Here is a 22,003-nt window from a genome sequence, read left to right as displayed (position 1 = left end):
TATCCCAAGAAAATTCATTTTGTCTCGTATTAGGTGAATTTCTCATTGATTCTCTCTTTTAAATATTGGATTTCATGTGTATATTAAAAATTAATTACTAATGTTTTTCTTCTTTTTTTTTGATAATTAATTATACAGATTAACATATTTATTTTGCTTTATGATTTTTCCTATTCTAAGTGTCAAAAAGACTGTTGAAAAAATCACATGTATAGTTTGACTAGTAGTGACCATAATCCTTTATACAATACTCATTACTGAATAGTGTTTTAATCAGTTTTGGGTTGTTAATTAACAACAATTTTTTGAACGTTTGCATAATTTATAATCGAAGCAACATGATTTGAAGAGTACGAGTATGACGAGTGATCATCATTTTTGTGAAATTATCATTTTTTGATCATCTAATTATAATCCTTAATTTGTGAAAGTTTCTGACCACTGTGACCAGTTTGCAATTTAATCACAGGACAAAATATTAAACCATAGTTTGTTCGAATCAAAATGTTATTGTAATGTTACACATGTCTATTGGCATAACTCTCAAAATTGATTTTCTGATTGAGTATAAAAAAGGTAAAAGATATATACTTTTGAGTTTCGAAACGATGGATCTAGTCATCAAGTAGAAAGACAAATTTGATCTCTATTCATGACTGTGAAGGCCATCATTGCTCAAATAATAAGTTAATAACATGTGAAATCATAAGATAAAATAAAGGCACGTGACTTATTCTAAGCCAATCAATCACGTACGTACCTAGATGCTTTATAAACCCATAAAAACATGTTTAAATTTTTGATTGTAAACTGTGTTAAAAAGGAACAATTGATAAGCGCAATCTTTTTAATTAAATAAACACTACTACCAAACACCAAAAAAAAAAAAAAGCAGTTCTTGAAAAAGCGTCATGTATGATGAAATGATTAATACTGAACTATTATGTTTAAAGAAATGTCATTATCATCTAAACACAGAACAAAAAAAACAAAACAAAAGATGTCGTTGTCGACATCAAAAAATATTCGAGGAAAATAAAGCACGTGTTTCCAAAAAAGGACCAGATAATAAAAAACGACCCCGTGTCTGAAGAGTGTGCCAGTTAGACAAGCCACGTAGATATTTTGAAAAAACACGGAGCCATCGTATAAATAGAGAGCTTCTTTCCACTTTCAGTCTCCCAAACTCACACCAAACTCAAAACCTATTCATCTATCTCCAGGTGCTTCAGAAAACACTCACAAGAGTCACACCAGAATCCAAAAAGGATTCGAAAAAATCAAAATCGAAATCGAGAGTTTGGGTATGAATTATCTTAACAACAGAACCGAATTCGTCGGAGCTCCAGCCTCAAACCGGATCCATTACCAAAAGGAGCAGTTGTCACCGGAGCAAGAGCTTTCAGTTATAGTCTCTGCTTTGCAGCACGTTATGTCAGGGGAAAACGATACGACGCCGTTTCAGGGTTTCTCCGGGGACAGCACAGTGATAAGCGCGGGAATGCCTCGTTCTGTTTCCGACACTTGTCAAGTGTGTAGGATCGAAGGATGTCTCGGCTGCGACTACTTCTTCACGCCCAAACAGAGTATTGAAAAGAATCAACAAGAGGAAGAGATTACTAGCGGTAGTAGAAGAGAGAGCTCCGCGGCGGTGGCGACGGCAGCGAAGAAAGTGGAAGGCGGTGGGAAAATCAGAAAGAGGAAGAACAAGAAGAATGGTTTCAGAGGAGTTAGGCAGAGACCTTGGGGGAAATTTGCAGCTGAGATCAGGGATCCTAAGAGAGCCACACGTGTTTGGCTTGGCACTTTCGAAACTGCCGAGGATGCAGCTCGAGCTTATGACAAAGCCGCCATTGGATTCCGTGGGCCAAGAGCTAAACTCAACTTCCCCTTTGTGGACTACACTTCTTCTGTTTCATCTCCAGTTGCTGTTGATGATATAGGAGCAAACGCGAGTGTAAGTGCGAGTGCGAGCGTGAGTGTCACGGATTCTGTAGAAGCAGAGCAATGGCGTAGAGGAGAAGGAGGAGGGGATTGTAATATGGAGGAATGGATGAATATGATGATGATGATGGATTTTGGGAATGGAGATTCTTCGGATTCAGGAAACACTATTGCTGATATGTTCCAGTGATAAGAGTGCCTCACTAGCTTTGTTCAAAGTGAACCAAACAAAATCATTGGTTTGTTGTTATATGCCTTGTAGATTCTTTGGACTTATATTTGGGAAAAGGACATGTAATTAGTAGCCTCAATTTTTGTGTGTTGTAGTCAATTCTATGTTTATCTCATAACAAAAAAAGAACTGAGCTAAATTTATCTGAGGAGAGTAAATAAAGGAGTGAAATTACAAACAAAGAGTCAAATTTGTATGTAAAGGAGAAAACTATAATTGGGGACAAAAGAAAGAAAGAAAGAGACATCTCTTCTTTTACAATGCGTCGCGTGCAGCGATCCGACAAACAATCGCATCTCCGAGAGAGGAAACTCCGAGTTCTTGGCTAGTTATCTTGTAATGCTGAAAGAATTTGATGTGAGAGACCATTCTTATTATACAGGATGCTAACTACAAGGGCTTTTAATTGTTACCAAAAAACATTACCTTTAGTATATTGGCTTGATTTGCTTGTGTCTTCAATTCCTCTAAATCGATTTCCTTCCCGTTGATCAATTTCGCTACCTCTTCCATCTGGTTTTGATCTCAAAAACATGTCATGGTCGATAAACATAACTAAAAAAACAACGATATGGAAAGTCAGTTCTTAGATGGTTGAGGAGATTATGACCTCGACAGGAGAAGCATTGAACCGGGCAGCTAGAATGTAAGTAGAAGTTTCAGAAATCCCACATCGTTTCAATGATTCTGTGATCTAGTTGAAGAAGAAACGAGCAACAACGTTAGAGAACTTCTAAACTACTATTCTAATGACAATTCAACCAAACCAGAGAAACTTGATTCATGAGAGGACTCTCAAGTCTAAATACTCAACTAACTGTTCTCTAACCAACTCACAACACCTAGAACCTGCTGCATTATAAGTCCTAGGCTAAAGCTTGAACCAACAGAACTAGAGCCATTGCTGATCAGAAAGTAGACAAAAATGAAGCACAAGAAAAGATTGTTCTTACATGCTTAGATCCAGAGTAATTGTAAACGAGCTCAGAATGAAGAGTTCGAGTTGATAAGGAACCGCGTGAATTGGAGACAAGTGCTTTCTGAGCAGCAGCCAATAGAGGAAAAACGTCTGGAATCTGATGATGATTATACACAATTCGGTAAGCTGAAAAAATCTAAGTCGTTTAGAATGTGAAAACGGAAGATACAACAACAACAATAAAAACTTACAAGTAATGCATTGAGAAATGAGACTTCAAGCTTCAAACTTCCATCTAGTATCGAAGTCAAGAGCTCCCTGAAAACACCCAAATGTTTAATTCTCAGATTTCACCCACACAAAAATCAAAACTTGGGGAACGATAAAGGAAGAGGCTTTAAACTAAACAGAGTTTCCCCAAAAAAATTACAACTCTCCGATTAAGTTTCAGTCCAGTAATCAAACACAATCTAGTAACGCAAATTCTCATAACTAAATCAAGAATTGCTGAGTTATGGAAAATAAAAAAGGATAGAATTGGAAGAAAAAAAATGGAGAGAGATAGAGAGAGAGAGAGAGAGAGAGAGAGAGAGAGAGAGAGAGAGAGAGAGAGAGAGAGAGAGAGAGAGAGAGTACTTGGAGTTGGTGACATCGGAGAAGAGGGAGACAGAGAGAGTGTTTCCACGGTCAAGATGGAAAACCTTCATAGTTTAAATCGGCGGCGAAATTAAGAAGGAAGATTTAGGGTTTTTACTTCGCCGGAGATAGACACAGAGATGATTTCATTCGGCGAAGTCAGAAGAAAGACGACTATTAGAACCTCCTCCTTCTAGAAGATCTTCATAAGATTTAAGAAAAAACCAAATCAAGAAAAAAAGCATACGCGCCAGGAAGGGTCGAACCTTCGACTTTCTGCTTAGGAAACAGACGCTCTATCCACTGAGCTACAGGCGCTCTTTACGTTCTCGATTCTCAGATAATCAATATATTATAAAATATACTCACAGAACTAGAGCCATTGGTTATCTGAACCTAAAACCTTAAATTTGATTTTTAAAAAGAACTCAAATATTGGGCCGGGGTCGATCTTAAAGGGCCTACTCCTTTGATTTCGTGCCCAAGTTGTCCGATAAGCGGCTAAACGTAAACACGAAACAAAGTAGAAGAAGGAAACAATAACAAACAAAAGTGGTGAGGATTGAGGAAGAGTTCTTCTAATCCTAGTTGGATTAGAGATAGCGAAACCCCTCCCTATATAAAGGCCGCTCCATGAACACAAGTTTACATATTTTTTACATACCAAAGCAATCTAAATCTAGACAGAAGAAAGATAGATACACCGATCGAGAGGAAGCATGGGAAGTATATTTCGTGTAGTGAAACCATTCTTGGGGTTTGTGCCAGAGGTACAGGGTGGTAACTTGGAGAAGAAAGTTCCGTTGAGGAAGAGGGTCATCTACACTCTGACCGCTCTCTTCTTCTTTCTCGTTTAGTGATCTGTTGAGATCTTGCTACAGGTTGAGATCTTGGGATAATGATGTAGTCGGGTAATGAGTTGATGATGCTTCAAAGGGGTGTGATCTTGGATGAACAAGGCTATGGTCGATGGAAAGTGCGCATGGTTCAGCTGATCCGAAATCTAGGTGAGGATGCTTGGACAGCTGTGGAAGAAGGATGGGAACCTCCCTATGAGAAAACCGAAGCTGGTGACAAGATCACTAAACCTAAGGCACGATGGACGGTAGAAGAAAAGAACTTGTCTAAATACAATGCTAGGGCTCTTAATGCTATCTTTGGAGCTATTGATGATGATGAGTTTAAGCTTGTTCAAGGTTGTGAATCAGCTAAAGAAGCTTGGGACATTCTGCAGAAGACTCATGAAGGAAACTCAAGTGTCAAAAGAACAAGATTAGACCAACTTGCATCTCAATTTGAAGTCTTAAGGATGGATCCAGAAGAGTCAATTTCACAATTTAGTGGAAAATTGAGTGCTATTGCTAATGAAGCAAAGAATCTTGGTAAGATTTATAAGAATACCAAGCTGGTTAAGAAATTAATTAGATGTCTACCATCTAAGTATGCAGCTCATAAAGCAGTTATGAGGGTATCTGGCAACACAGACACCTTGAAGTTTGAGGATCTCATTGGTATGTTAAAATCAGAGGAGATGGAAGTTGCTGAAGAACTGAGAATTCATGATAAAGGAATTGCATTCAAGGCAGATGACAGGAGTGATCAGTTGCAAGAGATAAAAGATAACATGTCCTTGATGGCAAGAAACTTTGGAAAAGCCCTCAAACGTGTTGAAAAAGGACATGGACGAGGGTTAGCTCACTGGAATGAAAGTGCTACAGAGAGGTCTTGTTCTAGGCAAAATATATCTGAGAAAGAAAAATCTGATCGGAGAAAAGAGATTCAATGTCTTGAATGTGGTGGTTTTGGTCATTACAAACTTGCGTGTCCAATGGTTAAGCGCAAGGAGATGAAGTGCTTTGAATGTAAAGGGATTGGACATTTAAAATTTGAATGTCCAAACATGGTGAAAGGAAATAATAAAGCATATGTTAGCTTTAGTGATGAGGAAGAAGAAGAAGGAGGAATGTTGAATCTTTTTGCATACAGTGCTAAAAGTGATGGTATAGCTGATGAAAGTTCCGATGATGATGAGGAAGAATCAATTACAAAAGAAAGCTACTGTGTTTTGTATGACAATTGGGTTCAGCTGTGTAATGAAAAGTTGTTACTTATCAAGGAAAAGCTGAAACTAGAAGCCCAAGTTAACATGCTGGAAGATAGGAAGCCTGAATTTTTAATCGGTGATGAACTTCCTCTTAATGAAAAGGAGCTGTTTGAGAGGAAATTGAAGAACTTACAGGAGATGTATGGTTTAGAAAAAGAAAAAGCAACAAGCCTAGAAAGAGAGCTGAATGAGAATCACAAGAAGATTAGGATGTTGAATAATGGTGGCAAGAAGCTTGATGAGATACTATCTATGGGAATTGTAGGATCTCAGCATCAAGGTCTGGGTTATCACAAAAAGGAGACTGTTGAGCTGTTGTCTCGTGATGAATCAGTAAGCTTCGTTAAGAGCAATGTAAATCATGAAGCTGAGACAAGTATTCTGGGAAAAGTGGTTCAACAGGAAGCCCCTGTAGCACCAACCAGGAACACACGACATCAACATATATCTTCGTGTGAGCGAAAAGGTTGGACTAAATCCAAGCGAGGACGAAGGGGTTATGAATGCTTTCATTGTGGTAAAAATGGTCATGTGAGATCTTTCTGTTACAAGTTTAAGAACAAGATCAAGGAGCTTTGGATGGCAAGAAAGTGTTTTATTGATCCCTTTCATTTTTCTAGAGTTTGGGTTGCTAAAAAGGATCTTTACAGTAAGGTTTCTGAACATAATGAGAAAAAGTATGATCAAGGTTGCAGAGAAACTGAGGAAATCAACCTATGTTGCAATCTCTCGAAGATAGTCACTGAAGATGATGTTGGGGTTGAATCTCAGGTTCTACAGAAGCATGTTGCAAAACCACCTGTACAAGAAAAAGTCACAACTGAATCAACTAGATCAAATAGTAATGATTGGAATGATGAATCATCAGGAGTCTTAGTTACATCTAAACAGTTGCAAGGTCATAAGAATCAGTCTGCTGCAGTTGCATTTGTTGAGAAAACCGTTCGTCATGTTCAGCTGAATTCTCAAGGAGTGCTGCAACATTGTTTTGTTTCACAGGTTGAACCTAAGAACATTATAAAAGCTCTTGAAGATTATTTTTGGTACAAGGCATGATAGGAAGCTTATTGTGTCCCCCTGCATATATGTCTTCATCCTTGTTTTTATATGAATGTGCACTCACGCTGGGGGAGTATGATGAGATGGTGATATTGGTGATGATGGTGATGTCATAGCTGAATGTAGCTGAGGCTTATGGTTTTGAAAGATTCTAGTATTATTCACATCTGGAGCTTGAGTTGTCACATTCAGATAAAAAGGGGGAGAATGAAAGCATGAAGACGTTCTGGTGCTACAAGGCTGTGTTGTAGGACTCTGGAAGATGTTTACGCGTCTTGAAGGAGTCACGGATATTGGATGACGTGGCAATACTTTTGAAGGCCTGTTAATTAGAGGACAAGATATTATCATATTGACTAATAGATTTGGACTTATCCTTGTTTAGGAAAGTAGGTCATAGGAGGGTTTCTATATATTGTATTATTGGACAAACATGTTGTTTGGCCGTTCAAGAAGAATTTTAGAGAACTAAGCGAGAAAGCTTTTAGGGTTCTTAGGGATTTTGGTTAGATTAAGAATTGGTCAGTGGCAAGTCGTGTTGACTGTGTGTAAATCTGATTAAACATATCTTGTAAGATTGTTTAAGTGATTCTTAATAAGAAAAGAAGTTCTTTTCTATATTGGCTGCATCTTCGTTTTTACAGTAGTCAGCTTCCTCTCTACGGCATCCACTCCACCACCGGTGCGGATCCCTTCTACTGGACGCGTGCCATTCTCGCATCCAGCCGTGGCACCGTCATGGAGCTAGGTATCGGTCCCATCCTCACATCAGGGCTCGTCATGCAGCTACTGACAGGCTCAAAGATCATTCAGATCCTCGATGAGGATCGCGCTCTGGCGCAGAAGCTTCTTGGCATTCTAATCGCCCTTGGTCAAGCCATGGCATATGTTCTTTCTGGAATTTAGGTCCTGTTGCGCAGCTCGGTGTAGGAAACGCATTACTCATCGTCCTCCAGCTTGTCTTCGCCGTAATCATCGTTATCTGCCTCGACGAGCTTCTCCAAAAGGGATACGGTCTTGGCTCAGCGACCTCCCTTTTCATAACGACCAACCTCTGCGAAAGCGTTATCTGGAAAGCGTGTAGCCCCGTCATCATCACACGCTCCTCTAGACCCGAGTTCGAAGGCGCTGTGGTCTCGCTCTTCCATAACCTGATAACCAAGTCCAGCAGCGTCCGACAAGCTTTCTTCAGGCAAAGCCTTCCAAACGTTACAAACTTGCTCGCAACGGTTTTGGTCTTCCTCATCGTCGTCTACATCCAAGGTTTCCGCGTTCTCTTGCCAGTTAGGTCAAAGGATCGCCGTGGTGGTCAAGCTAACTACCCGATCAAGCTATTCTACACCTCCAACATGCCTATCATACTCCAATCTGCGCTCGTCTCAAATATCTACTTCATCTCTCTGCTTCTTCACCGTAACTTCAGTGGCAACTTCTTGGTGAACTTACTGGGGCAGTGGAGAGACTCCGTACCAGCCGGTGGTCTGGCTTATTTGATCACAGCTCCGATAAGCTTGATGGATATGGCAGCTCATCCGTTCCACGCACTCTTCTACATAGTCTTCATGCTCTCTCTCAGTGACGTGGACTCAAGTCTCGGGATCCTCTGCTAGAGATGTGGCTAAACAGCTCAAGGAGCAGCACATGGTGATCCCTAGACACAGAGACTCCAATCTGCAAAAGGATATCAACCGTTATATCCCAACAGCAGCCGCCTTTGGAGGAATGTGCATTGGTGCGCTCACTGTTCTCGCTGACCTCACCGGAGCCATTGGCTCAGGGACCGGAATCTTGCTTGCCGTTACAACCATATATCAGCTTCTCGGTGCTTTTGACAAGGAAAAAGCCATCTAGTGAGGTCCTGCCTGCCTACACCATCTTGTTGAAACATCAATTACTTCCTAGTTAAGATCCAATTCCATGTAACTTTGGGTTAGTTTATATTCTGCGGGTGTTTTTGTCAATTAGTTAACCTTTGTTATATAAGTCGTTTACAGTCTTATGGAATGTTTATTACTTTTACAGAGTTATAGTTTTCTTCCACTGAAGGAAGAATTTCAATACATTGAAATTGCATACTTATGTTTCAATTACCTAAAACACGCTAACAAGTTGTTGCAAACAAGGCTCGCTTCATTAGGAAGCATGCTCAAGCAGTCAAGCTTTAGAGATTAATTAAGAAAATAACCTACAATATACCTCTAATAGTACTTTACCAGTGTTTGAGTAAACTATGGCCTCATGTAGACCAAACCAGAAAACATATAACTTGATTGTTGATGGATTGATTACATACTACAAGTGAAACAGACAAGAGGAAGCAACTACCAAATTATATTCATTCATAATTCGTTTTTGTTATAATGAGTTTTTCGTTTTGTCTATATATCTAATCACATTTTAATAAAATAAATTACAAATAACATATATAATAAAAGTGAAACTATGAAATGATTTTGCCTTGTTCTGTGACTACTAATATGAACAAGTACTTTTGAAATATCTTTAGGTTAGAACGTTTCTACATGTTAAATGTCACTCACTTCTTGCATGTTTATACGAAACTGATATCAACAAGGACCACACTTCTTTCCTTGCTTTCCACTCTTATTTTTGTTGAAATAAAACTAAAGTCAATTCGGAATTGGAATCTTTAATATCGTATATGATATTATGATGATAAAGACAAAGGGCTAGATAGATTTTATCTGATCCACTTGTTTATAAATATGGATACGGAAAATTGTATTTCCTATGTAATTTGGGAACCGACTCTCTAAACACATCCTAGTCTCTATAAATACAGAACCTCTAAACTCTAAAGATCTCACAAAAGCAAAACAAACCAAAAAAGAAGAAGAGAAAGCAATCAATATATTTGATCAAAGAAGAAGAAGAAGCGATGGGTCTATCTACTGCACGCAAGCTACTCGTTGTTCTCCTGGTTACTGTGTTCGTCTTCTCCGGGAGTGCTGACGCCTGGAGCTGGAGTTGGGGTTCTGGTTCCAACGGGGGTTGGGGATGGAGCTCCGACAACTCTGGCGGTTCTTCTGGCTCGGCTTCTGGTGGTTCAGAAGACTCTAACTCGGGTGGTTCAAGCTGGGGTTACGGATGGAGCTCAGACGGAACAGATATTGACTGGGGTTGGGGAAGCAGCTCTGGCTCAAACCATTCTAGCGGTACTGGCTCTACACGCAAAAGTCACAGCCCTGGCCAAAATCACTCAAGCGGCACTAGCCCTACGCACAACAACCATAGTTCGGGATCAAACCACTCAAGAACGTTGGTTCTACACACAACAACCACAGCTCCGGCTCATCAAACCACTCGAGCATTGTCGGTTCTACCCACAACGGTCACAGCTCCGGGTCAAACCACTCAAGCATCGTTGGTTCTACACACAACAATCATAGCTCGGGCTCAAACCACTCAAGCATCACCGGTTCTACACACAACCACACGGTTCCAATAAGGAGGGGGAGAAAGATTGAGGTTACTGTGTGGAAAAACGGATACGGTTACACTGAATGGGCTACAAAGCATGCCCCATTCTACGTCAACGATGTTCTTGTTTTCACGTACAACAACAACAACAGTGATCAAACCCAAGCCAAGAGGAAGCACCACAACAACAACAAGAAGAACGACGTCTACTTGCTCCCAGACATGAAGAGCTTCAAGAGATGTGATGTGGCCAGAGGCAAGAAGTTGGCCGCACGAGGAGGTTCATCATGGGGCTTCAAGTTGCTTCTCCATAGGGTTCAGACTTACTACTTCGTCAGTGGAGACCACAACGGCTGCAACAACAACATGAAGTTCTCTGTCCACCCGATTCCACACCCTTCTTCTCACTAACTATAAATCCACTTGTGATCTTTCCTTTTCTATAAAGTTTAAACTTTACGTTAGTTTATATGAGTCATTTAAAGTTTTATGGAATGATTGCTACTTTTACAAAGCTTTTCCAAAGCTATATAGTTTTCTTCCACTGAAATAAGAAGTTCAATACATTGCAATTGCGTACTTATGTTACAATCACCTAAAACACGCTAACAAGTTGTTGCAAACAAGGCTCGCTTCATTAGGAAGCATGCTCAAGCTTTAGAGATAAAAGAAAATAACCTACAATACCTCTATTAGTACTTACCAATGTGTAATTAAACTATCGCCTCATGTAGACCAAACCAGAAAACATATAACTCCATTGTTGATGGATTGATTACATACTACAAGTGAAACAGAACAGAGGAAGCAACATTGTTCATCAAAACATGATCCGCATAATTCTCAAAAGACAAAGATCCCAGCTTACTGGCACGAGGCATAAGCCAAAGACATAACTTGTAGCTTATGAATATTTGTATGGAAGGCTTCAGATCTTAGAGAGCATCAAGGCAAGATGGCCATCTAAGACCTCGATTTCGCTGTATGTACCCAAAGAAGAAGCCAACCTTGCGCAGCCAACTGATGTTTACATTTGCCAAAAGAACCAGTAGAATATACAAAGTCAGAAGGAGTAGATACAAACTCCAAACGTAAAAGGAATCAATCATCTGAATTAAAAAAAAACAAAGTATTACATATTGTTGCTCTCCTCTGCTGACAACATTAACCTGAACAGCACGTTACGAATTCTGTCTTCAAACAGGGGATAAACAACGTATACCAAACAAGATCCGACTTTAATAGATATAGAATTCAACTTTTCATGCTAGTAAATTACGACGTTGGATATCAGTAGAAAGATATAAGATACAATGTTTTCATTAGCTTCGTAAAAGTGCCTCGTTGCAAATGAGAGTGTTACATAGTACATATGTAATACTAATATGCTAATATAGCAAATATATTCGGTAATATTCACATATTTCTTTTTTTATTAATTCTGATATACATTTCCTATAGTTTTCTTACTGTCCAGTTTATTGACTGTTGTCACTTGTCAAATACCAGAGCAACATATTATTCGAACCTTTATAACATCTCATCGAAACGAACATCCAGCACGTACACGCCAACTTTGAGTTTCTCATTTTAGTTATTAATGTTTGCCAAATATCTTGTGATAGCTAGAGGTCCGAGGACACTTAGATTTCAAGTACTCTGTAAAAAGGATGGATGTAACGTCCTCTATAGAAAACTACAAATCATCGAGCTGGATATTTCTGAATAGTTTTTGCCCATCCAGCCATATCCTAACCTAAAACTGGAATCCTCACGATTGCTTCGTTAGAAGACAACACCGACATTGACTAACGAGTACCGAAGTTGGTTTGAGTGTACGAAATGGAGTGGAAGTGGAAAGCAGCACGAAGTTCACCGAACCTTTTGTTCTTTATTTTTGTTTATTTTTTTAAATAGTAGTATGTCACACAATAACAAGTGAATCCAAGATCTAACCTTGTACGTCGAGCCTTTGTTTTTGTTACGTTTTAATAATGCTGTTGATGCATTAATCATTCACAAGAAGACAAAACTTTCTCATATTTTGTAAACTGCAAGAGACAACGCTTGTTCACTATATGGGAGACCATTTATAGGAGAGACACCCTAATTTCATATATAATATATACTGTACATACATAAGCAGACTACGTCACGCACATATTAATATATTCTTTTGTTTTCTCCCATTATCCATGTAAGAGATAAATGAGATATATATACACTTAGGTATATATTATGCTAACAAATTTATCAAAAAATCGGGAAGGTTCGAGAATAACAATATATAGTACTAGAGATCAGATACTAGATGCATTCAGAAATAGTATAGAGTTAAATTAATTAAATCCGTTTTGTCTGTAAAAATGAGGTTTCTTGGTTGGTGTGGACTGTGGAGTAAGAAGAAGAGCAACGTGTGTGTATAATTACTGGTTACGGCTTGTCGGAAACCTAGTTGCGTGGGAACTCAGATTAGTAATTACGTTGTGCAATTACAGCTATCATTGTCACATGCATGGGTCTTTTAAGATGTGTATAAGTATAACTATGAGAATTAACTATTTATTAATCACTCAGCCTCCAGTTTTATGTTATATTTGTTCTTTAGTTTTAGTTATGAACTAAACAAATCTTGTAAAACCTTTGGAGACTTTGGAAAGCCAACAGTTATTACTATTTTTATCCCCATTTCTATTAAAAGCATAAAACAACTATGTTAGGGAAATTTCTCAGAAATTGCATGAGACTATTTTGGAAGTGCATGTGCATAAAACTTAAAACGTTCATGTGCTTAAAACATCCCTTTGCGTTAATTTAGGGTTTTATCTTATCTAGCTAACAATTAAAAAGAAGTAGTAATGTAGTATTGTTTTTGTGATCTTAATATAATTGGCTCTTCTTGTGTATCAAGAGACCAAACTTTTTTTTAACTTTTTCCCGCTGTTGATCCCTAAAATGAGTTTATAAGTTATATTGAAGACTTAAATAAATTAATAATCTAACCTTAGATCTCTTAACTCAAAGGGACAACACTTATGTCTCTTTGTGTGTGTGTGAGACTATCAAACACAATAAATAAATTTATATATCTATTCATATTGGTATAAAATAAGAAGTTGTGACTCCTAAAATGTATCATATAAATAGAAACATTTTCCCTATAGAGACTACAACAAATACATACAGTAGAATACAGAAGAGAGAGATATTGAGATAGAGATGGAGTGTTCGAACATGAAGCAACATCAGTACGGTTCATACGCAGAGCCGAGGATCTCATTTTCTAGCGGTTTCGCAGCGACTAAGCACGATATGATAAAGTACAAGGAGGCACCAGCGTCGTCAGATGATTTTGAGTTCGGAGTCGAGAACTTCTCCATGACGACAGCAGATGAAATCTTCTTCGATGGCATGATCTTGCCTCTAAAAGAAGAAGTAAACACGACGAAGAGAATGTCAACTCTGAGGGAAGAACTGAGTGAAGAGGATGATGATTCGCCGAGAAGCAAATCAAAAGGGTCGAGTGGTTGGTGGAGAGAAAGATTAGGATTAGGATTCGTGAGATCCAAGAAAGATCACAAGAAAACTTCCTTTTATCACCATTAATTTTAGAAGCCATTCTTCAACCAACTGTTCTTTTTTCTTTTTTTCTTTTTCAATCGTTGTGTTAATGTTTTTTTTTTAGCTTCTTCTCTTCGTAGGGCTAATTTTTACTCTTTAATGTGTTTTCTCTGTTTTTTTTTTTCACTTCTTCACTGTTCCTCGCCGATGTAAAAATTGTTTGCGGTTGAAGAGTTTCTTCTATTTGTGTGTTTTGGTGCTTTTCTTTAAGTGGAAATTAATGACGACATAAATATCGAGTTTATTTTCCAACTTCTCATCGCCCCATACTTAATGAGAATTAACAAAAGCAACCTTTTCTACAACAACTCAGAGTCAGAGTATTCTCAACACTTAAATTTATTTTCTTTCTGTTTATGGCAATTTTAGTTGAAAAAGGGCATGTGTGACACGAATTAAACTCGTATTAAGAAAAAACAAATAATTTTGATTAGAGGATTTTAAAATCATACAAATTTGAAAAGAGTCCCATAGTGGTGAAACACGGGTGCATGTCAGGAAACGACGTCGTTTCCTAGACCTCGACCTGTTCGTCTCGGTGTTTACGCTTTTTCTGCAAATTCTGTTTCTGGTATCATCATTCATCATCATCATCAACATTTAAATTCCAATGGCGCATTTTAAATGTTTAATAATAATAATAAATCCGAGATCCGTAAATTCTAAAAGAGCTACTCAAATCAAAAGCTAACGGTCTTTGGAGCTTTCTCTTATCAAAAAGTTTGTTCCTTTTTTTGGGCATTAAAAAAATTGTTTCTTTTTTCTTTCTATCAGAGTGTCTGAAACAAATTCAATGTCTTTCTTCTGATCTTTTCATCTCTCTCTCTAATCTATATCTCTTTCTCAATCGAGGCAGCCATGGCCGAGGACCCTTCTTTCCTCCCCAAGGTACCTTATTTAACGCTTGTCCTGTTTTATATCTGCTCGTGAGTGGTCTGATCTGATTATGAGTTATCTTTAGCTGATTTGTTCTGTAGTTTTAGCTCCTTGTTGTTGTTCTTTAGCTGATTCTTTCCGGCATTGTAATATAAAAGATTCTGAGGGTTTTCTTGATTTTGTAATTTATAGAGACAAATCTTTGGGTACCCATTTGACTTAAACAAACAAACAAGCTTATTAACACGAGGGCGTATATAAATGTATTGTCTTTTGCAGGATAGTTTTGTCTTGAAGCTTCCTAAAAAGTCCTCACTTGTTTTGAGAATGGTCGTTCTCCTCTTTGTAATGGTCTGTGCTGTGTACATTTGCTCCATTTGTCTTAAACAAATAGGAGTCAGCCCAAACTATGGTTTCTTGAACGTTGAAGTGTTTGAGAGGCCTTGTCCTGAGCCTAACATTGAACCGTGGGACATTCCTTTTGTGCATTATCCTAAACCAAAGACATATAACAGGTAACATGATTGATCAAAAAGTTTGAGTCTTTATGATTTTCGGGTCTACGCTTACATTGATTAGTGCTTTGTGGGGGGGGGGGGGGGGGGGGGTTTGAATGTTTTAGGGATGAATGTTCTTGCCACCCGGTTAGGTATTTTGCGATTCTCTCGATGCAGAGATCTGGTAGTGGCTGGTTTGAGACTTTACTTAACAATCATACTAATATAAGCTCAAATGGAGAGATCTTTTCGGTGAAAGATAGGAGGGCTAATGTTTCCACCATTTTTGAGACCCTTGACAAAGTCTATAATCTTGACTGGTTGAGTAGTGCCTCTAAGAATGAGTGCACTTCCGCTGTTGGCTTCAAATGGATGCTTAATCAGGTAAAGTTTCTGATATTCACGGACATTGTGACACATGTTTACTCTTTCTTACTCGTATGTTTTCGACTCTGCTTGAGTGCTTTCACAAAGAGATTGCTAGATTCCATCCTTGTCTATTGGTCACTGTTGCTTATAACTTTGTGAGTTTTAAAGTGATAGAATCTGGTTTAGATAAGAGCTACAATGTTTAAACTTAAAGAAGATATATGTTTGCTTTTGCAATATAGTTGTAAAGTTGAGAAACATGTTGCAGGGACTGGTCTTAACGAAAAAGATAAGGTTGTAGTTTTGAATGACCTCTTTCCTTCTCTCAGTGCTCTTCACCTATTAGGGAGACTATGAGGATATGTCATTTGTGAAAGAGACATGTTTTGTTCTATGAAGCTTTTTTGTGGCTCTGTTGATGTTAAAAGTTGGGACTGAGTAAAAGTCTAGGTTGAATGAGTCTCTGCGTAAAGGATGGAACTGAAGGATCCATCTAGCAGTAAATGAACCAGTAAATTTCCAAATCACTATATATCTTATGATGGATTTTGCATTGTAAACATTGCAGGGTCTAATGAAACATCATGAAGAGATAGTAGAATACTTCAAAACCCGAGGCGTGTCTGCGATTTTCCTATTCAGGAAAAACCTACTGCGCCGAATGATATCAGTACTCGCAAACTCTTACGATAGAGATGCTAAACTGTTAAACGGGACTCACAAGTCTCACACCCATTCGGCCAAAGAAGCTGAGATATTGGCGGGTTACAAGCCAATGATCAACACAACACTTTTAATAACCGAGCTGAAGCAGATTCAAGAAATGACTTCAAAAGCATTGACTTACTTTAACACCACTCGACACATCCTCGTCTACTACGAAGATGTCGTCAAGAACCTCACGGTGATATATTACATCTTTTCTTATAGAACTTAGTTACAGTCATTGGTTTGTACAACTATCTTACATGTGTTGAGAATGATGCAGAGACTAGACGATGTACAGGAGTTTCTAAAGGTCCCAAAACGTAAGTTAAAGAGTCGGCAAGTGAAGATTCATGGAGGTACATTGTCACAACATGTACAGAATTGGGAAGAGATTCAGACTACACTAAAAGGAACCAGTTTCGAAAATTTCTTACTCCAAGAACACCGCAAATGATTTTTAAGTTTTGTATATATTATCAAAACAAAACCTTGTAGGAAAATTTTGTTGTTTCTCTTTCTCTTTTTTTACCAATCTTCTTGTTCTTGCTATATGAATAGGCATTGATTTAAGAAATTGACCACAGAGCAAGATTTTTAGATATTTTGTCAACCTCAACAACCAGAAACCGGTTAGAACCGAAATTAATTTATGAGCCAACCAAGTATACCCGTCGAACCGGAAGGCTAATTCGAGATTGATTGATTTATACCGAATTAAACCAACCGGTTTATATATGATTTGGCATTGATCATAATTTTAAGCCACAGAGCGAGATTTTAAGATATTTTGTCAACCTCAATAACCCGAAACCGGTTAAAACCGAAATTAATTCCTGAGCAAACCAAATATCCTTGGATAACCGGAAGGCTAATCCGAGATTGATTGATTTAAACCGAAATAAACCAACTCAGGCGTGCGGGGAGTTCAACACATGTTCGATACAAATTTGTTGATTTCAACTAGAAGAAGCGAAATTGGGATTTGGGAATTAGCAACGTTTTGATAAATAAAAATGGTCACTTTGTAGCTGCAAATTGCAAAGACACACTGAGTGAGAGAGAGAGAGACAGAGAGTGAGAGAAGATGGAGGAGAAACGACGCGATTCTGCTGGAACCCTAGCTTCTGGTGGTAGCACTGGAGATACTCCGGCATCTGAGCCGATGCCGGCGACACGGCGCCGTGGCGGAGGTTTGAAAAGGAAAGCGAATGCTCTCGGGGATTCTAATTTCTCATCTTCAACGCCGTCTAAGAGGATGTTGACGCGTGAGAAGGCTATGCTTGCGTCTTTTTCTCCGGTGCATAATGGGCCTTTAACTAGAGCTCGTCAGGCTCCGAGTAATTTGGTTTCGGCGGCGGATGGGGTTAAGTCGGAGCTTTTGAATGTTGCGGTGGGTACTGATGGTGGAGAGAAGCCTAAGGAGGAGGAAGAGCTTAATAAGGCGATCCGTGAGTGGGAGGCTTTGGAGGCTAAGATCGAAGCTGATTTCGATGCTATTAGATCTCGTGACTGTAATGTTCATGTGGTGCCTAATCATTGCGGTTCGTGTTCTTCTACTTCTTCCTGTTTTTTTTTTTTTGGTTGAGACTGTAACCAAATTATTCATCTTTTTCACATTTGTCACTGTTTTGCTTAGCAAATTTTGAAACTTTATGTGGATAGACTTTCCCAAAGTAGGCCAAGTAAAGAATTTGAGGTAGTCATTTTGGAAATTGGGAGAGATTTGGTTAGATTTTGGTTCTGGAACTCCTCTCACTGTGAATGTATATAATGGGTTTGATGCATTCGGGATTGAAGTAGAATGTGGATGCTCATTTTTATCATGTAGAGTCTCCATTGAAGAGCCCCAGGCTATGAACTGATGCTCCTAGTCCTTATCTTGTGGTAATGTTGAGTTAGAAAGTAATATGATATCTTAAGTTTAGATTTTGAGTTGTTGGTGTTGTTTAATTTTTACACAACTTTTCACTATCCCATTTTGAGTAGTCTGTAATTTGGGTTCCTGTTCTTCAAATTCTTTTGAAGGTTGGTTTTCATGGGAAAAAATTCACCCGCTTGAGGAGCGTTCATTGCCCTCTTTCTTTAATGGCAAGTTGGAAGGTCGCACTTCTGAGGTATATATGGAAATACGGGATTGGATCATGAGGAAGTTTCATTCCAATCCGAACATACAAATAGAACTAAAAGACTTAACAGAACTCGAGGTTGGAGACTCTGACGCAAAGCAAGAGGTGATGGAATTCTTGGACTACTGGGGCTTAATCAATTTCCACCCATTTCCACCAGCAGATACTGGTTCTACGGCTCCTGATCATGATGATTTAGAGGATAAGGAGTCACTGCTTAACAGTTTATATCGATTTCAAGCTGATGAGGCTTGCCCTCCTATTGTCCACAAGCCTCGTCTCACAGCACAAGCTACACCTTCAGGGTTGTTTCCAGATCCGGTGGCTACTGATGAATTGCTGAAACAAGAGGGTCCAGCAGTCGAATATCACTGCAATTCTTGTTCAGCTGATTGCTCTCGCAAGCGCTACCATTGCCCGAAACAGGTGTTTTATCTCTCTACTTATTCTCATTTCATCAATAGAAATGGATATTACTGCGTTCTTTTTGGTATTTTCTATAATCGTTTTATTTAAAACTTAAATGCTAATACTGAGTTTTTGACAGGCAGATTTTGACTTATGTACGGAATGCTTTAACAGTGGCAAGTTCAGCTCAGATATGTCATCTTCTGATTTCATACTAATGGAGCCTGCTGAGGCCCCTGGCGTTGGTAGTGGGAAGTGGACTGATCAAGAGACTCTTCTTCTCCTTGAAGCTTTAGAAATCTTCAAGGAAAATTGGAATGAGATTGCAGAGCATGTTGCTACAAAAACAAAAGCTCAATGTATGCTTCATTTTCTTCAAATGCCAATTGAGGATGCTTTTCTTGATCAAATTGACCACAAAGATCCAAGCACAAAAGACACGACAGATTTAGCTGTGTCTAAAGATGATAAATCTGTTCCAAAAGATACACCTGAAGAGGCAGAGAATAAGACACGTGTTGATGAAGATGAGACTATGAAAGAAGTTCCAGAACCAGAAGTTGACAATGAAGGAAAAGTCTCTCAGGAATCTTCCAAACCTGAAGAAGAAACTACTGAAGTGGAAGCAGACCAGAAAACACCCAAACTAGAAACCGTCACTGATGAAAGATGTCAAGAGGAAACTGACGAAAACATTGCTCTGAAATCTCTTGCTGAAGCTTTTGAAGATGTTGGTTATTCCTCCACACCTGAAGCCTCGTTCTCCTTTGCTGATTTAGGAAACCCTGTCATGGGACTGGTAAGTATTTTATGTAACACAGGAACTTTGCATTCATGGGGACTAAGATTCTTCTTAATTTACAAACGCACCCTCTTTCCTTTCTGATCTTGCAAGGCTTTTTATTTTTGTAGGCAGCCTTTCTGGTGCGATTGGCAGGATCTGATGTTGCTACTGCGTCAGCCCGGGCTTCCATAAAATCTCTTCAGAGTAATTCGGGACTGTTGCTTGCTACAAGACATTGTTACATTCTAGAAGACCCACCAGACAACAAGAAGGATTCAACTGAATCTAAAAGGTTTCGCAGTTATACGACGATCTTTCTCAACATTCTATATTTTTGTTCTGCTCTCAATCTTTTGGAGATATGGGTTGTTTTTTCTTAATCTAAAACTAGCAAGACATTTGCAGTGCGGATGCAGAGGATAATGATGAAAATGTCCATAAAGATGAGCAACCAGAAGAAAAAATCCAGAAAGCAGAAGACGTCTCCTTGAATTCAGATGATAGGGAAATGCCAGATACTGACACAGGTAAAGAAGATCAGAATTCAGTCTCTGAAGAAAAGCAACCTGGTTCTCGAACTGAAAATTCTACTACAAAACCAGATGCCGTACAAGAAAAAAGATCTAGTAAGCCAGTCACAACTGACAGTTCAGAGAAACCAGCGGATGTAATATGTCAATCACAGGACAAATGTTCAGGGAAGGAGCTTCAAGAACCTTTGAAGGATGGGAATAAGCTTTGTAGTGAAAATAAAGACGCCTCTCAAGCAACTGTCTCCCAGTCAGCGGCAGATGATGCTTCTCAGCCAGAAGCATCAAAAGATGTGGAGATGAAAGATACATTACAGTCAGAGAAGGATCCTCAAGATGTGGTCGAAACAGTAGGAGAGGAGGTTCAACAGGCGAAGGAGGAGGGTGCAAAGGATGTTCTTAGTACTCCAGACACGTCTGTTGTTCAGCAGCCCATTGGATCAGCTTCTGCAACGGAAAATGGAACAGCTGGTTCTCTCTCTCTCCCTCTCTCTCTACACATAAAAACTTTACCTGTACGGCATGATTCTTGTATATCTTATTGGTTTATTGTCTAAATGCTGTTTTGCAGGTGAAATTCCAAAGAAAGAAGGAAAGAAGGAGAAGGATGTTTGTGAAGGGACAAAAGACAAACATAACATCCAGAAGCTTAAGCGCGCAGCTATCTCCGCTATCTCAGCCGCAGCAGTAAAGGCAAAGAATCTTGCAAAGCAAGAAGAAGATCATATCAGACAACTTTCTGGATCATTGATAGAGAAGCAGGTAAGACATGGTTCATGTGTATGCAGGTTAGATTCTGTTTTGGTGCTTTATTGTTCAGAGTTGTAACGTAATAATGAGGTTTTTTTTTTATTCTGTATCTAAGCAGTTACATAAACTAGAAGCAAAGCTATCTATCTTCAATGAAGCTGAAAGCTTGACAATGAGGGTAAGAGAGCAATTAGAAAGGTCAAGGCAACGGCTATATCATGAAAGGGCTCAGATCATAGCAGCTCGACTAGGTGTCCCACCTTCAATGTCCTCAAAAGCATCGTTACCAACAAACCGAATCGCTGCAAATTTTGCTAATGTAGGTCCAAGGCCTCCCTTGGGCATGGCATTTCCCCGCCCACCAATGCCAAGGCCTCCTCCAGGTTTCACTATTCCTGGTTCTTTTGCTGCTGGTACAACAATGGCCGGAAGCTCAGACCCATCTCCAGGTTCAAACAATGTTTCTTCGGTTTAGTGGTCCTACATGATAGTGTTCAGATTTGCGGGGTAGCTCTTCTTGATGTTCTGTTTCTAAGCCAAGGTACATTATCCCACCTTTTGCGGCTTCAACCTTTGAGCTTGGTTTATTTTCTGGAGATTTGTCGGACGTACGTAGGTGATGGTGATATTGAGAAGTTAGTTAGGGGGTTTAGACCCATCAATTAATGTTAAATGTAACTGTCAAATGAAACTTTCGGAGATATGTGAATGTGTTCTTATGGTTACTTTGAACTTTAATGAATTGTAACGTTGAACAGAGATATATGATTCCGCAAAAGGTCGTGGGAATGTTTTATGGATTATGGTTATACCCAAAAGCCTACATGTATTAAGAGTGTCCGATAATAAAATTCAGGTTCTTGTTTCTTCGACAAGATCTCTTTCATAGGGATTTTTAGATCACAGAGCTGATACAAACGTAATGAGTTAACAACTCCCGCCTTTTCCCTCTACGCATAAGAGTATAACCCCAATTGAAACCCGGTTGGATTATTTTCA

At 38.9% G+C, this 22,003-nt stretch overlaps 5 protein-coding genes and 2 pseudogenes across 6 annotated transcripts; 6 read left to right on the top strand and 1 right to left on the bottom strand.

Annotated features, from left to right (window-relative positions):
- Window positions 1-1,160: 1,160 nt before the first annotated feature.
- Window positions 1,161-2,358, top strand: LOC104729783 (ethylene-responsive transcription factor ERF109). Its single transcript, XM_010448784.3, has one exon. The coding sequence runs from the start codon at window positions 1,307-1,309 to the stop codon at window positions 2,132-2,134; it is 828 nt and encodes a 275-aa protein (XP_010447086.1). The 5' UTR covers window positions 1,161-1,306; the 3' UTR covers window positions 2,135-2,358.
- On the bottom strand, window positions 2,292-4,049 carry LOC104729782 (uncharacterized). The gene is made up of 6 exons (XM_010448783.2): window positions 3,732-4,049; window positions 3,347-3,413; window positions 3,130-3,252; window positions 2,787-2,870; window positions 2,603-2,689; window positions 2,292-2,518 (listed from the first exon to the last, which is right to left on the bottom strand). The coding sequence occupies exons 1-6, from the start codon at window positions 3,800-3,802 to the stop codon at window positions 2,432-2,434; spliced, it is 519 nt and encodes a 172-aa protein (XP_010447085.1). The 5' UTR covers window positions 3,803-4,049; the 3' UTR covers window positions 2,292-2,431.
- A 401-nt stretch (window positions 4,050-4,450) lies between these two features.
- LOC104729781 (uncharacterized) lies at window positions 4,451-8,745 on the top strand (annotated as a pseudogene).
- A 1,001-nt stretch (window positions 8,746-9,746) lies between these two features.
- On the top strand, window positions 9,747-10,840 carry LOC104729780 (uncharacterized; annotated as a pseudogene).
- Window positions 10,841-13,472: 2,632 nt separating this feature from the next.
- On the top strand, window positions 13,473-14,208 carry LOC104729778 (uncharacterized). Its single transcript, XM_010448780.3, has one exon. It carries the CDS (start codon window positions 13,555-13,557, stop codon window positions 13,939-13,941), a length of 387 nt encoding a protein of 128 aa, XP_010447082.2. The 5' UTR covers window positions 13,473-13,554; the 3' UTR covers window positions 13,942-14,208.
- A 202-nt stretch (window positions 14,209-14,410) lies between these two features.
- LOC104733143 (uncharacterized) lies at window positions 14,411-16,980 on the top strand. Its single transcript, XM_087477986.1, has 5 exons — window positions 14,411-14,844; window positions 15,112-15,347; window positions 15,455-15,713; window positions 16,267-16,602; window positions 16,687-16,980. The coding sequence occupies exons 1-5, from the start codon at window positions 14,815-14,817 to the stop codon at window positions 16,858-16,860; spliced, it is 1,035 nt and encodes a 344-aa protein (XP_087334112.1). The 5' UTR covers window positions 14,411-14,814; the 3' UTR covers window positions 16,861-16,980.
- A 344-nt stretch (window positions 16,981-17,324) lies between these two features.
- Window positions 17,325-21,822, top strand: LOC104729777 (SWI/SNF complex subunit SWI3D). 2 transcript variants are annotated; one of them, XM_010448779.3, is made up of 7 exons: window positions 17,325-17,947; window positions 18,432-18,958; window positions 19,080-19,739; window positions 19,853-20,016; window positions 20,130-20,725; window positions 20,826-21,016; window positions 21,123-21,822. In XM_010448779.3, the coding sequence occupies exons 1-7, from the start codon at window positions 17,491-17,493 to the stop codon at window positions 21,477-21,479; spliced, it is 2,952 nt and encodes a 983-aa protein (XP_010447081.2). In that variant the 5' UTR covers window positions 17,325-17,490; the 3' UTR covers window positions 21,480-21,822. The 2 variants fall into 2 exon arrangements, with proteins under 2 accessions (XP_010447081.2, XP_087335280.1); XM_087479154.1 differs by having other exon boundaries at window positions 17,365-17,947; window positions 19,084-19,739.
- The last annotated feature ends 181 nt before the right edge of the window (window positions 21,823-22,003 follow it).

This window comes from Camelina sativa, chromosome 12 (assembly GCF_030686135.1).
Source record: "Camelina sativa cultivar CO46 ecotype springtype chromosome 12, ASM3068613v1".
Lineage (NCBI taxonomy): Eukaryota > Viridiplantae > Streptophyta > Magnoliopsida > Brassicales > Brassicaceae > Camelina > Camelina sativa.
This window is presented reverse-complemented; position numbering and strand designations above follow the sequence as displayed.